Source organism: Rhineura floridana, chromosome 18 (genome assembly GCF_030035675.1).
Source record: "Rhineura floridana isolate rRhiFlo1 chromosome 18, rRhiFlo1.hap2, whole genome shotgun sequence".
Lineage (NCBI taxonomy): Eukaryota > Metazoa > Chordata > Lepidosauria > Squamata > Rhineuridae > Rhineura > Rhineura floridana.
In genome coordinates this window covers 27,858,716-27,874,870 of record NC_084497.1, presented here as the reverse complement: position 1 = coordinate 27,874,870, position 16,155 = coordinate 27,858,716, and the positions used below count along the sequence as shown (strand labels likewise).

General features: G+C 46.1%; 1 protein-coding gene across 1 annotated transcript in view; it reads left to right on the top strand.

Moving 5' to 3' along the window:
* Window positions 1-16,155, top strand: part of LOC133372304 (protein Wnt-4) — a 49,732-nt gene that overhangs the window by 20,886 nt on the left and 12,691 nt on the right. Inside the window, exons 2-3 of the mRNA XM_061600707.1 lie at window positions 12,533-12,768; window positions 15,719-15,850. Of these exons, the coding sequence (XP_061456691.1) occupies window positions 12,533-12,768; window positions 15,719-15,850 (368 nt within the window). The remainder of the gene's footprint in view (window positions 1-12,532; window positions 12,769-15,718; window positions 15,851-16,155) is intronic.

Here is a 16,155-nt window from a genome sequence, read left to right as displayed (position 1 = left end):
GGTTGGCCAGGACAACAGGACAACAGACAGATTTCCTCTCCATGCAAAGGGCTGCAAGGCACCCTGGGGCTGAGACTTGTCTCTTGCTTATGTTGGTCTTTCAAATAGGAGTAGGTAGTCTTCAGGCTTGCTGAACACAGTTTGATTTTTTTTTTAACCCAAACCAGCCACAGCAAAAGACATATAGTTGAAATTAAATTGTTGGGTGCCTCTGAGCTAGAGATGTCAGACGAAAACAGAAGCAAGAGCAGCAATTGCCGATGTTTGCTTATTCATCCCATGTCTGGCATGGAAATCAATCCAGTAAATACAACTGGTATTTGCTGTTGCTGCTGCTTTCTGTATGCAAATGCTATGTAATTGATTACATTTTTTCCCATTTGCAGTGTTCCTTTGCATTGAAATGAATGGATGGAATAAATGGATGGAATTACATAATTTTATGTCATTAATGTACATTAGGTTATGCCATTTTACCACAGCAGAGAGCAATGTCATTTTGTGTGAAAGACAAACTGCAGTGGAACAGAAACGCTGCTTCATGTAGGGATGGAAAGATCTGTCAATGTTGGTTTTCTCAGTTTCTCATTTTTCCAATCTTAAAAATTTCAGTTCTCCATATTTGTGCAGCAATTTGCAATTTTTTTAAAAAAAATAATCCTGAAAATTCTCCAGTGTGCATTTCTCCTACTAAACATATTTTTGGAGGTCGTTTTGACTCATGTATACATTTTGCAAGCTATTTCTCCTAATACAATGCATTTTTGTATGTTATTTTCACTCACATGTTAATTTTCATGCACCCTTTTACCTAACATGCATTTTCAAAAACACTGGTTGGAAAACTCCATTGCAAAATCTGATTTAGGTGCAAATTTCAAAGGATGGCTGTGTTTCGCTTCTCATAGTTTCAGAAAGTGTGAATTTGATAGATTTGGCTTGAAATGCAAACTGAATCAAAATGAATGAATGAATGAATCTATTTTTACCCTGCCCTTTCTCCGAAACTGGAACTCAGGGCGGCTTACAAATAAAAACTACACATAGGTAAAAAAACCATACAAAAATATACAATTAAAATAGAATTAAACTATTCGCGACATTAAAACGGTGAAACATACACTTAAGATACGAAGACAATTTAACACATTAAGAATAGGACCACAGAACAATACAACAGACCTTATGAGGCCCTATCTTCAACATCTTCTAGTCCAAAAGCCTGTTGGAATAAAAAAGTCTTTGCCTGCCGACGGAAGGATAGCAAGGAAGGGGCCATTCCTGCTTCCCTAGGAAGAGAGTTCCAGAACCTGGGGGCAGCCACCGAGAAGGCCCTATCTCGCGTCCCCACCAATCATGCTTGAGAAGGTGTTGGGACTGAGAGAAGGGCCTCTCCTGAGGATCTCAATGCCCGGGCAGGCTCATATGGGGAGATACGGTCTGACAAATTCTCACCCATCCCTAGGTGTATGCAACGAATACAGGGCGGGATGGAAAACAAGGTCTTTGTGCATCCCTACTCCGAGTTCTGAGCCTAGGGAATTGTTTTCAGTACCAGAACTGAACTCCCAATCATTTCACACCCAGTCCACTCTGGGATAGCGTTCTTCATTTCAGGAGCCTCATGTCATTTTGTTGATTCTTGATTGTTGTATGCAGTGATTTGGAATTCATAAGGAATCCCGACTTCCGTATAAAGTTTTTGGCTGGGTGATCCGTGTGTTTAATTATTCCTTTACTGAAAGGGGGCTTGCTGTTTCTCTGCAAAATGGCATAATCTTGTATGTTACCATGTGAAGCTCCTCCTGTGCGTTTATGCAATATTGATTCTAAATAAAGGTTTCACGGAGAGAGAAAAATCACCAGTCCCAATCGAACTTCTGCTGCAGAAACCAAATAATAATAATTGCATATAAATCTTTTGGATTTACAATGCTAGACCTATTCAGAGCAGACCCACTGAAATTAATGGGCCCAATTTCATTGTGTCCATGAACTTCAGTAGGTTGACTCTGAGTAGGATTAGCAATGGATGCAACCCTATTATTTAAATTGGGAACTGCTTTAGGTCATCCCCTCCCCCCCCAATTTTGAAAGTGTTTCAGAATTTCTTAAAACTATTATTTATTTATTAAATGTATATCCCTCCTTTTCTCCCAAAGGAGCCCAGGGTGGCAAACACCTTAGTGATAAAACAATGCAATAAAAATAACCTAGAAACAATTAAAAGCAATTCCACATAAAACATTTTTTTTACAAACAATCCTAATACAGATTCAGACTTGGATAAAGATCTCTACTTAAAAGGCTTGCTGAGAAAGGAAGGTCTCCACCCATTGAATATTTAATGCAGGTGTGGGGAACCTCTGGCTTTCCAGATGTTGAACTACACCTCCCATCATCCTTTGCCATTGACTGTGGTTAATGGGGCTGATGGGAGTCCGAGTTCAGCAACATCTGGAGAGCCAAAGGTTCCTCACTCCTGATTTAGTAGGAGGAAGTTCCAAAGGATAGATGCCAAGCATATTAAAGGCCCAATTCTTGTATGGAATAGACATCCTGATAAGAGGGCCCTCTTCCGCAGAGCACAGTGCTCGACTGGGTATATAAGGGATTAGATGATCTTTTAGGTACTAAATAAAAGTTGTTGGCAGGGCAAGTGCAGAACTGTGCACGTTCAAGCAAACGGGGTTGTGGGTTTCTGTTTAAACTGATGAGCTGTTTGTTTCTGGGGGAGACGCTCGCTGTTTCTCTGGTCTGACAATGGATAACCCAAGCTTGACGAGTTGCTTTTTAGAAGAGCAGTGACTGCGTGGTATCTTGGGACGGATTGCACAGAGTAAATCTTCAGAGGAGGACGAGGGCCCCCTCACTGTCCTAATAGCAGAGCTCAGTGTTACAGAGGGACAAAAGTTTGCATGCTGGTGCGTGTGAAGTCTTGTGGCACATGACCAGTTCCTATGGTGAGGCTTCCTATGGTCATGCGCCATGTTAAGTCATTCAAAGGTGAAAACGGCTGTGGCAGAATTGGGCAGCGTGGCGTACTGCACCCTTCCCTGGCCTGGTGACCTGCAGCTGCTTTGGAATACAACTCCCATCATCCCTGACCATTGGCCATGCTGGCCGGGGCTGATGAGAGTTGTAGCCCATAACAGTGGCTGGTACAGTGGTTAATCGTGTTGGGCTAGACATAAGGAAAACCTGGTTCAAATCCCCACTTGGCCAGGGAGCTCATTGGCCGCTCTTTGGCCAGTCGCTTGGGCTGTGGCCTAACTTACCTTGCAGGGTTGTTGTGAAGATAAAAGGGGAGAGTGAGAAGGGTCGTGTATGCCACGATCTTGGAGGAAAGGTGGCACAGAATGAATGAATGAATGAATGAATGAAGCAACCAGGTTCCAGTAAAGGAGAGTGACCCAGGAAGGTTAAAGTGTTAAAGGCAGCAGTCTAGAGGAGACTTTGACTACATACATACCTTACATTTAAAGCACATTCCCTCCTTCAAAGAATCCTGGGAACTATACCTTACCCTTCACAGAGCTAAATTTCCCAGCACCCTTAACAAACTACAGTCCCCAGGATTATTTGAAGGGGTAAATGTGCTTTAAATATATGGTATGTAATCACAGCCTTTGGCATTGGCTAAGACTGGCTTCAGCTTTGAGGGAGCCCTTGGCCTGGTGCCTCCTAAGGGCAGCCATTTTAATTTCCCATAATGCTCCAGCGGGCCTGGCGTGGCACTGCTGATTGTGGTAAATTGAAAAGGCTGCTTGCTGCAGCTGCCACCACTGAGGAAGATGCTCAGGATATGGGTCAGTGCTGGGGGGTCCTAGCGGGGCCCTGATAACTGCCTGATGGTGCTAGGTGCTGATTCTGGGCCTGGGCAGAGCTTCCATGTGCAGATGGAAACCTGAGTGAGAACACCCTCCTTCAACGTGCACATGAGTGGTTGGCTTTCAAAGAGAAAAGGATGCTCTCTCTTTCTCTCTGACTCTCCCAAACCTGAGAAGCCACAGAGCAATTTTTTGTCCCTATAGAAAGGGAGGAGAATCTGTCAAACTGTCAGCGAGCAAAAGGCTCACGAGACATGTTCCTACTAGCATTCTTTGTCAATTGGCTTGAATGAATTCGGCCTAGAGGAGCAAGCAGACTTTGCTCTCAAAACAATGTTCCCCTGAAAATCTCTCCCTCTGTCTCTTGGTAACTCATGCATTTATTTCTGCTCTCTCCCCTGTCTACCACTTTTACCTGCTCCTACCTGCATAAACACCAGTTCTTACCTGACCTCCCCACCCCCCATAAGTTTTGTCGCACAGCTGAAAGCAAACTGCAGATGAAGCATGTTGCAAGTGCATGTAAGAGACCTTGGGTTGTATTTAATGCTAGTCCTACTCAGAGTAGACCCATGACTGCAGTATCCATAAGAGCCCTGCTGGATCAGGCCAAAGGCCCACCTAGTCCAGCATCCTCTTCTTCTAGTGGCCAACCAGATGCTATGGGAAGCCCTCAAGCGCGACCTAAGTACAAGACCTTTGACTAACTTTGGTTCCTTAATTCTAGTGGGTCTGCTCTTGAGTAAGGCTCAGCCTTCACTGTGCTGTGACAGTCTGTATTTGTCTTGGATCTTATCTTATCTGTCTGTCTGTCTGTCTAATCTTGTTAAAAGGCCAGTGACTTTGTGGGATTCATTTACAAGGCTAGTCGCCATGCTCATCTTATGCCATCATTCTCATCTGCCTGTGTATAATCCTTGGTCGCCTATGGCGATCAGATGAGTTAAACGTAAGACTGCTTTGGACCTGGGCCACAGCGAGAGTCTCTGTCGTACCTAATTTAGAGAGTTTTGCAAAGTGCAGGAAGGGCCAGCCGTTCCATTCTGTGGGACTGGCAAGTCTCAGGGAGTGCCATCTGGCAACTGTATTTCTAAAGCCGGTTGCTCTGATCCCATGACACCCCACTCGATCATTGAAGCAACACGGTTTATCTTCATTTTTAGCCTCTCTAACAGTAATAAGCGTTTGTTTGGGAAAGCTCTTATCTGGCGCATCTGTTCTGGAAATGTTTGAAAGGGATCCATTGGGCTCTGACTCGCCTCCCCTTGAATTTTGGATGCTTCTATCGTCTGGAAATATCTGGGAAATATCTTGGGTCTTTGAACGAGAGTTTTCTTCCATTGCCAGCTGGAATCCTCCCATGCTCCAAGGAGAAGGGTGCTGTCACCTGCTACCACTCTCTCCTGCCGCTGCAGCCATCTGCATTAACTTGCAACATTGCCTTGGGAAGGGGGACTGGAGAAGCCATAGGACAGGGCTAGGGGCCCTGTGGCCTTCCAGATGTTGTTGGACTACAACTCCCATCATCCCTGACCATTGGACATTCTGGCTGGGGCTGATGGGAGCTGGAGCCCAGCAGGCGCCCAAAGAGCTGTGAGCCAGATCAGTGCCATTCAGAGCAGTCCTATCTTGTGACTGCTTGGCGATGATGTGTGTCCATTAGGGATGGGCAGATGTGTCAATTTCGGTTCTCTCACTTTCTCATTTTCCCACTCTTCCATTCACTTATCCTCATTTCCACCTCAATTTGCAGTTTTAAAGCCATCATGAAAATTCATTAGCATTTTAGTGGGGATTCCTCTGAATGGACACATCTTTTTTTCCCTAGGCAGGTTCGCCTAATCTACACATTTCTGCGAAGCAGTTTTTCTGAACGTAATGCATTTTTGCATTTCACAAATGTAGGCATTCATATGCATGTTTTGTCCTAGCATCTGCATTTTTGTATGCATCACTTGGCTGGAGAGCTGCATGGCAACGTTTGGAGGAGTCCGAAAGCTGTGTTTGGCTTTGTGTCTTGTTTCCGACAGTCTGAGTTAGGTTGGCTCACCTTTAAAGGTGAATTGGATCAAATTTCTCCCCTATCCAGAAAAGGAAACTTAGCAGAAAAGGATTGTCCCTCTGAAACACATGGCAGACACCTCCAAAATGTATCCCTTTAGAGGGGCGGTAGCTCAGGGATGGAGCACATGTTTTGCATGCAGAATGTCCCAAGGTTCAAACCCTGGCGTCTCTAGTTTGATCTAGATCTAGTTGGATCAAGTAGCAGATGACAGGAAACACCTGAGACTGTAGTGGCTGGTGGCTGAAGTGCCTGGGACAGCTCCTTGAGAGTTCACACTAAACCCTGGCGCGGATTCCACTGCCCCACCAACATGGAGTGACCAGCTGCCACTGCTGAGACCTTGCAGATCCACTGCCAATCACAGTGGATAACAGTGGACTAGAGGCTGGCTGATGGACTCAGCATGGCACCTTTGTAAAAAGAGGCCTTAAAAGAGGCTGAACGTTCGTATGAAATGGACGCATTTCAGGCTGTGATGATCAAAACTGCACACCGTTAAAAAAGAAAGAGTCCGAAATATGCCTGATTTTGCCCCTTTGGCTACTGGTGGGCATCACAGCTATGGAGGGTTAGCACATGAATGACTAGGGAGGGAAGGCATGGATGGATGTCTTTCAAGTATGGGGTGTGCCACTTTAGAGTATAATTAGATACAGCAGAAAATAGCTATTGATTGACACCGGGCTCTGGAACTGGAAAAAAAATCATAGCCTGCTTGGGAAGGGCCCCTAGCTCAGGGATCAAGCAGCTGCTTTGCGTGCAGAAAGGCCCAGGTTCAATCCCCAGTGGCATCTCCAGGTAGGGCTGGGAGAGATTCTGGTCTGGAACTCTGGAGAGCTGTTACCAGTCATTGTAGACAAAACTGAGCTAGCTGGACCAATGGTCTGACTCGATATAAGCCAGTTCCTTTTATTCCTATTTAAACAGCTATTAATTTGGAACCATGAGGACTGGAACCTTACTTTACCTTTAAGGTAGTGACTGAACCCATGCTTTGCATGCAGAAGTTCCCAGGATCACTTCCTGAGCAAAATGGACCCATGGTCTGACTCAAGATGAGACAGCTTCATAAGTTTCCTATGTGTTCTATTATGTTTTAAAAACTAATTTATTAATCGTCTCCTACGTGCATCTGAAGGCAATCTGCAAACATACACTAAAACAGCTAAAAAATAGTTTTAAAAACAGCAAAAAACAACAAGATAGGTTCAAAATTGACCCAAAATGAACATCTATGGCAGAGACCTTTTCATCTGGCTGCAAAAGCTTATTGGTATAAAAAGGTCTTTAGGTTTTTTTTCCGGAAAGTGGGAGCTGGTCGTTACGTCAACTGGGGTGCTCCACAGAACAGGGGCTGAAAGAACACAGAACTGAAAGTCCTGCTCTGAGTTACCGTCAAGTGGGATTCCGATATTTTGGGGACTTTTTAGGAGAAACTCTCCTTCGGAATGCAGTGACCTACTGGGTATGTAAGGAGCAAGGCGGTCTCTAGGGTTAGGGGAGAAATTTGATTCTGTGTGCATCACGGAGTCTATCAAATTTGCACTTTCTGAAACAATACTGAAACACAGCCATCCTTCGAAATTTGCAGTTTTGCAAATTTTGTGACTCAGTTCTCCAACCAAGGAATGTTTTCAAAACTGCATAAATTAGGAAAAAATATTTGGAAAAATTAATATATTCATGAAAATAACATACTAAAGTGCTTTATGGCTTGCAGAAACGTACACAGTCAAAACTACAGACAAAAACGTGTTTATTAAGCGAAATGCACAGCAAAATGCTGAAGAATTTTCATGAGGATTTTTTTAATAAAAAAATCGCAAACTGATGCAGAAATGTGGAAGACTGAATTTAGCAGTGGAAAAATGAGAAGCAGAGGGAACCAACATGAACAGATCTTTCCTCTTGAGTAACCTGGTCCTGAGTGGCACAGGGCCTTAAATGTTAGTACCAAAACCTTGAACTTGGCCCAGTAGAAGGTTGGCTTGCCTACTTCTTGAAAGGCCCTGACTCTGTTCAAAGGAAAGGGAGCCAGGAAAAGCGAAGCCTGGCCTTGAGGAGGGAAGTGGTTTTGAGGGAGCCTCGGGTGATCAGGACACTGCCCGTGCTGAGGGAGCGTTGTGGCAGCCAGCGCTGGCAGCCGGTGTCCTAGCTCTGCTGACTTTGGCTGGCCGTCCACCACTTTGGCTTCTCTTAATAGCCTTTGGATACACTGGGACTCCTCAGAACTGACAGGGCAAGTCCTATCCCTCTCTGTTCTGGAGAGACAAAGGGCAGCTGTTGAGCTTGAGAGTAACAGCCTCCCAGGCAGAGTTCTCTCTCTCTTTCTCTCTCTCTTTTTTGAGGGGTGGGAATACCCCAAGCCCTTCGTCCATCAGCTAGGGATGGCTAAATCTGTCAGTTCCCCATTTCCCCACTCTTCAGTTCAGTTTCTCTGCATTTCCACATCAGATCGGCATTCATATGGACAATTTTGAAAGCAACAAACAGAACTTCACCCCAAGGGATTCTGTTAATCCTTTTAAAAACATATATGTACGTTAATTGTGATTTACAAAACAGAGGTTTTTGGTTTTTATGCCACCCTGGGCTCCTTTTGGGAGGAAGGGCGGGGTAAAGATTTAATAAATAAATACATAGAAATAAATATCCCCCCCCCCAGTAAAACAAATGCAGAACGCCTCTAGGATTCATATCCAGTTTGTAGGTAAAACTACACCTATGCACGTTTTGAAGTCACAAATGGGCAATTTTGATTAAATTATTGGAGCAACCAGTTGCAAAACATTTTACACTGAAAACTACAGCCTGTTAGACTTATCTATAGCCACTACAGAGATGCCAACAGATCCAACAAAATTAACTAAGGCTGCAATCCAATACGCACTTACCTGGGATTAAGTCCCATTGAACCCAGTGGAGCTTACTTCTGAGTAGACATGTATTAGATTGCAGCCTAACAAGGAGAACTTCTTGATTTGCACCCTGGATACATTGGCACCATGTGGTCTTGACCTGGAGGACAGTTCCATCATCACTTAGGTTCTGTGAATGAAGCCCCTCTGAGCATTCTGTCCTTAAAGCTCTATAACTGCCACCTTGGAAACCAGGGCTGTGGAGTCGGAGTCAGAGTCGTGGAGTCGGAGTTGGGAGCAATTTTGGGTGGAGTCAGAGTCGGTAGAAATGTACCGACTCTGACTCCTTCCTAAATGGCAAATGTATATTAACTAGTAGTAACAAATTTACTGTAGTAAAATGGTAGCACAAGGTATTTCATCACCACAACGTGAATCCAGAGCTTGGAAAAGTTACTTTTTTGAACTACAACTCCCAAGAGCCCAATCCCTGGGGCTGATGGGAGTTGTAGTTTAAAAAAGTAACTTTTCCAAGCTCTGGATTCACATGGTGGTGATGAAATGCCTTGTGCTACCATTTTACTACAGTAAATTTGTTATTACTAGTTAATATAAATTTGCCATTTATTTTATTTTATTTAGGAAGGAGTCGGTGTCAGAGTCGGACAGTAGAAAAATAGAGGAGTTGGAGTCAAAGGTCTGGAGTACCGACTCCACAGCCCTGTTGGAAACAGCGTCGTTACATTTGCATGTAAGCAGCTGATGAAGGTGGAAGGCGAAACATTTTGCTAGAAAACTACAAAGTTCTGTTTTGTTAATCACAATTATGTGTAAATGATATGTGTGTGTGTTCCTCATGAAAATTTATCAGAGTTTCTTCTAACATACACGTACATACAATTTTTGCATAGCAATTTCCTCTGATGCATTTTTGGATGCTCTTGTCACTAATGTGTGTGTTTTTATGCACCCTTTGCTGTAAGGTATACGTTTTTGTGTGAGTTCCTTGGCTAGAGAGCTGCATTGCAACGTTTGGAGAAGTGTGAATTTTGCAGGCTGGCCATGTTTCAGTTTATGTATCGTTTGGGAAAGTGCAAATGAGGGTAGGTTCACTGTTAAATGCAAATCTAGTTTCTCCCCATTCCTAACAGCAGCACACTTAAAGCAGTGGTGCTTAGACGGATGCGTGGTCTAGGACATGACTGTGCCATGCAGTTAGGCTTTATTATGCATGTTTTGTTGCATGGTGAAGGAGTCGTGCTCCACTTCTTGACGTCTGGCTCCCTGTCAGTCAGAACCTGGAGCCTGCAGGATCTTGGGGAAAGGATCCTGGCGCCCTCTAGTCCCTGAAGAAGTGAAGGACAAGTCTCTTGTTCGCATAAAGGTGGTGGCGGCAGCGGCAGCGATAAGGTGTTTGCAAAAGCATCAAGCTCACTCAAGAAAACTTGGAAGGTGGGATGTGTCGAGCAACTGTTGTATAAGAGGGGGGAGGGACGCGCAGGTCTATTCCAGTCTTGTGATAAAATGGGACTTGCCTGCAAAAGAGTTGATTAGCTCAGGGGTGGGGAATCGTTTCCAGCCCAAGGGCCACATTCCCTTCCGGGGAACTTTCCAGAGGCCACATGCCAGTGGTGAGCAAGGCCAGAGGCACAAGTGGATCGTTATGAGGATAAAATAGGAGGAACTATGCATGTCACCCTGAGCTTCTTGGGCAGCGGGCGAAGGAGAGGGGAATGACAGAATGAAAATGTAATAAAATTGTTACTTTTTAAAAAAGTGAATACCTTGGTTTCATGGTAATAACAATCTATTTTCTTGGTGGGTGGTTGTTGTCTTGCAATGTTTACCGTTAGCAGGCCTCATGCCTGTTGCTGCAGATCTTCCCTGTTGCTGTCACGATGACATAAATGCTTTAAAACTGGGCAGTTTATGATTTTATTTTTTGTGAAATGCCCAACCTGTTTGCAGAGCCGTCCCTGCTGTTAGGCAGAGGGAGTTGGCTGACTTGAGAGGCCAATGCCAGGAGCTGGCAGTAAAAGGAAGGCGTTAGAGGACAGAGCTGTGTGTGCCATGCGGCTTTCCTGAATGCATTAATCGAGGATCCTGGTTTTGGGTTCAGTGAAAGTTGCCGCTTCATTAGAAGCAACAATAACCTGCTAGTTCAGTCAGCTTCTGTGCATGGATTTTTTGGCTGGGTAGGTGGGTGAGGGAACAAACTTATCCCTTTGGGGCAGCCATAGCTCAGTGGTACAGCAACCGCTTTGCATACAGAAGGTCCCAGGTTCAATCTCCAGCATCTCCAGGTAGGGCTGTGAATATCCCCTGCCTGAAACCCTGAAGTGATGCTACCAGTCAGTGTAGACAGTGCTGAACTAGGAGGGCCAGTGGACTGACTGAGTGTAAAGCTGATTCCTGCATTCCTTCCCTTGGGACAGCAAAATGTCTTGCGCTGGCCCTGCCATTTCTATTTTAACCTTTAAAAAACAGGCTCTGGGCTCTTAATTTCACCACGTGTTTGGAGACCTGTCGAACTTTTGTTATTTCTGTTTTCTTTCTGCTGCCTTTAGGATTTTTGTAGTGATTTCCAATGCATTTTACTATGACTTTGAATGATTGAGCCACTGGAGAGAGGGGAGGGTCTCTCTGAGCCAAATATAGGTTATAAATTAAGTAAATAAAGATGTTTGCGTCCTTAGGACAGATAACAGGAACCTGGGCCAAACTAGGGGAGACGTTACAGGCATCTTTGCTTCCAACATGCAGGGTTTTGTCTGTTATTTTAAAATGCAAATAGTATCAGATTGTGTGTGTGTGTGTGTGTACTGATAATTATCAGAATTGCAGCTGATATGGAGGGGGCCAGTGTGGGATGCCTCCCTGCACAGCAAATGATACCTTCAGAGAAGGGATTTTCTTTGGGAGTGATGCAAGGGTTACTTCCCCGTCTTTTGCTATTCTGATCGTTATCGCGCCTCTCCCTTGCTGATGCTGTTTGTGTGCTTTCAAAAACTTGCATGTGGGATGCAAAGATGCTTCTTGTGTCACATCTGGTTTGGCCTTGAGTCAGACCTATTCGACTTCATAGCTCCATATTGTCTGCACTAACCGGCAGCAGCTCTCTGGGGTTTCAGACAGGGTTCCCTACCAGCTCAACCTGGAGACGCAGGGGATTGAACTTGGGACAGGAAGGGAGGCAAGGATTAAATTCTCCTTCTACACCTGCTGCAGTTCTGATAATTATCTCTGTCTCTCTCACACACACATACCCCTCTTATCTGATGCTATTTGCATTTTTAAAAACCTTCCTGTTAAATGCAAAGATGCATTTTGTTAGAGTTTTCGTGTGTGTGTGTGTGTGTGCACTGCAGCAGAGTTATGCAAAAAATCCTGGTGTGTTAAGATTGGTAGTTGAAAGCGTAAAGAAACGTAAGGTTTATTACTACATAGAGGTAGAGGCATACATGCTGAAACAGGGAGCCATCTACTAACTAACTGAGAACAAAGGCAGGAAGAGAAGGGAGCATGAGAGGGGAGGAGCAAAGCCTGCAAAAACAACAAACACTTCAGAGGAGGAATCAGCAGAAGGAAGAATAGATTGCCTTTCCGTCTTTCCACCCCACACTGGTTCAGGTCGCATGACATGCTTTGGTGCTTTACTCCCAACACATCTAACACCCAGTTTGGCTGTAGGGTCCTGGATTTGCTGTTAGATGGGTCAGGATCCTGTCTCACTCCACTGTTGGCCTTGCTCATCCCATTCCCCAATGTCATCCTAACAGATATTTGGCAAAGCTGTCTTCGGTGGGAAGCATTTCGGAGGAGGAGACCTGTGAGAAGCTGAAGGGTCTGATCCAACGCCAAGTCCAGATGTGCAAAAGGAATTTAGAAGTCATGGACTCGGTGCGCCGGGGGGCACAGCTAGCCATCGAGGAGTGCCAGTTCCAGTTCCGCAACCGCCGCTGGAACTGCTCCACCCTAGACAGCCTCCCAGTCTTTGGCAAGGTGGTCACACAAGGTGAAGTTCCCCCCCTCTCTTTTCCCCGCTTGGTACATTGGCTCGCTCGTGGGATGCTCTCTGGGCAGCGGAAGGTCTGGAGCTCTGTGGCAGAGCCTCTGCTTTGCACGCAGGAAGCCCCAGGCTCACTCTCCGGCATCTCTAGATGGGGCTGGGAGCATCCTGTGTCTGAAATTCCGGAGCACTGCCAGTAGTCAGTGCAGCCGATACTGAGTTAGACAGACCAACGATGTGACTTGGTAAAAGGCAGCTTCCTATTTAAATCCAGCCTGCATCATGAGGACAGGAGCCTTGCTTTATTTGCAAGAGAAGGACTGTGGCTCAGTGGCAGAGTGCCTGCTTTGCATGCAGAAGGTCCCAGGTTCAATCCCCAGCAGCATCTCAGGTAGGGCTGAGGATACGCCCTGTCTGAAACCTTGGAGAGCCCCTGCCAGTCAGTGTAGACAGTACTGAGCTTGATGGACGACTGCTCTGATTCACCCTATCTGGACAGGGATAACCTGGCTTCAGTTGTCCATGCTCTGGTAACCTCCTAGTTAGATTACTGCAATGCACTTTACGTGGCGCTGCCTTTGAAGACGGTTCGGAAACTGCAGCTTGTGCAAAATGCAGTGGCCAGATTGGTAACAGGGACCAGATGGTTCGAACCTATAAAACCGATTCTGGTCCGCTTGCACTGGCTGCCTGTATGTTTCCGAGCTGGATTCAAGGTGCTGGTTTTAACCTATAAAGCCTTACATGGCTTGGGACCACAATACTTGATGGAACGCCTCTCCCGACACAAACCCACCCATACACTACGCTCAACAGCCAAGGTCCTCCTCCGGGTGCCTACCCAGAGGGAAACTCAGAGGACGGCAACAAGGGAGAGGGCCTTCTCAGTGGTGGCCCTCAAATTATGGAATGATCTTCCTGACGAGGTGCGCCTGGCGCCAATACTGTTATCTTTTCGGCGCCAGGTTAAGACTTTCCTCTTCTCCCAGGCATTTTAGCATGTGTTTTTAAATTGTTTTTATTTTTTAAAAAAAAGTGTTTTAAATGTGTATATTTGTTTAATTGTTGTAAACAGCCCAAAGAGCTTCGGCTATGGGACAGTATACAAATGTAATAATAAATAAATAAATAAATAGACTATGGAATTTGCTCCCACAGGAAGCAGTGATGGCCACCAACTGGGATGGCTTAAAAGATTAGACAAATTCATGGAAGAGAAGGCTACCAATGGCTGCTAGCCAGGAGGACTATGTTCTGCATCCACTGTTGGAGGCAGTGTGCGTCTGAATACCCGTTGCTGGAAACTGCAGATGTGCGTTTGCACTCAGGTCCGGCTTGGGGGCTTCCCATAGGCATCTGGTTGAGAACAGGATGCTAGACTAGATGGGCCTTTGGCCTGATCTAGCAGGGCTTTATGGTCTTACAACTGCCTCCTCCCATTGCTTGTTTGCAGGAGTTTGGATTCAAAGACAGACTGCACCTGAACATGGAGGCTCTATTTCGTTGACATGGTTGAAACAGCAGCTAAATCAGACCTTTTATCCTCCCATGAATTTGTATGAGGATTCAAGAATCCAGGATTAAGGACTAGAATTGGTTTTGTTGCCTCCTTCAGATCCTTCCCCCCCCCCAAAAAAAATCAGAAAACCCCACAGAGGCCTCTGCTGTTCTCTGTGAAATCTCTCCCAATCTTGCTCCATCCCCTCCCTTTCAGGTTACCGCCCCTGCCATTGCAAACATCCTATTTAACTTTCCTCCACAAGCCCCCCCCCCCCGTCTTCAGAGAGGGCAGCCGATTTGTGCTTCTGAAGGTTTAGCCCTGGAAATGCCACAAATGCCAGCGACTGAAGTCGTCTCCATCTCGGGAGGCTGCAGAGCAAAACCGAGGAACCTCAGGCCTGCTATTAACCTCGATTAACTTGGAGGTCGCTGCTCCGTGGCTTGGAGTCCCTGGGTGCCTGTGCTGTCCTGACCGCCGAGATGCTTTTACGCCTCTGTGTGTGTGTGTGTCAAGGGCATTTGCGCTCTTCCCTCCTGGCTGTTAGGGATTGGGAAGGGGGGCTGTGAGAACGCAGCCGCCCATGCCAGGATCCTCCAAGACAGAAGGGCCTGTTCCAGTCTAACCAGCCCTTGGCAGGAACTGAGTGTTGCAAGACATAATTGGGAACTGCTAAACCAATATCCCTCTTTAGTCCACTCCCTTTGCATGCACCTACCCTCATGAGGGCAGTGGGATTGGGGAAGGAGGAATGCACACAACCACCACTGCGTCTCCTCCTCCTCCGGAGGGGAGACAACGGAGCAAACAGAGAGTTCATGCGTGGCTGTGTCTGGAGTTTCTCTGGGGAAACTCACACGTAGCTTTTCCTCATAGAGAAGTTGTTTTATGGGGTTGTGGTACAGGAAACTGTTTTTTCAGACACAAGTGAATATAGAACTTCTGAATGAGTTGTAATTATGCCGTTTCCAAGACAACTACATTAAAGCGTAAATGTATGAAAAGGAAGCACAAGTGCCCATTCACAAAGGAGTGTCACTGACAACGCCTGACATCCCGGCATTGCTAAATTAATACCTCCAGTTGATTAGCCTTAATGTTGTTTTTCTCCTTCCTTTAACTCGGGGTGGGGGACCTCCGTTAAGCAGAGCTGTGCAACTCCTTGCCACAAGGAAGATGCCCTGGCAAAGAATTTAGCAGTTTCCCGGATGGATTAGATAGTCGTAGAAAGCGATGCCAGTATTTGCCAGCTGACTTGACCCCAGAGGGCTGCTGTGAGCCAGTGTAGACACTGCTAAGCTAGATGGACCAATGGTCTGACTCAGTATCAGGCAGCTCCTGTAGAGCCACGAGGTCGTTCGGCCGGTGTAGAGCCATGAGATTCTTGGCCGATCTGTCTCACTTGTCCACACACGGCTTAGGTGCTCGCTCATGTCTCTTCTCTGCTTACTCTGCCAGGGACCCGGGAGGCTGCCTTTGTGTATGCAATTTCCTCTGCTGGCGTCGCCTTCGCCGTGACAAGGGCCTGCAGCAGCGGAGAACTTGACAAATGTGGGTGCGATCGCACTGTGCATGGGGTCAGCCCTCAGGGTAAGTGTATCTGTGGGAGCTGGAGGGGTGGATGGGGACATGCTGCAGGGCCTAAATCAAGGGTTAGGTGCCGACGGCCCTCCAGACATTGTCAGACTGCAACTCCCATCAGCCCTAGCCAGCATGGCCAATGGGTTGATGGGAATCGGAATCTAGCAGCTTCTGGAGGGCATCAGCTTGGCGACTCCTGCGTTGGACCATCCATCCAGATCTTTGGAGGCTTACATGGCCTCTGTAGCCCAGACCATCGTCTGGTAGCTGAGGTTGGTGCACCAGCTTACAGCCTCTCAGAGACAGAAAGAGCA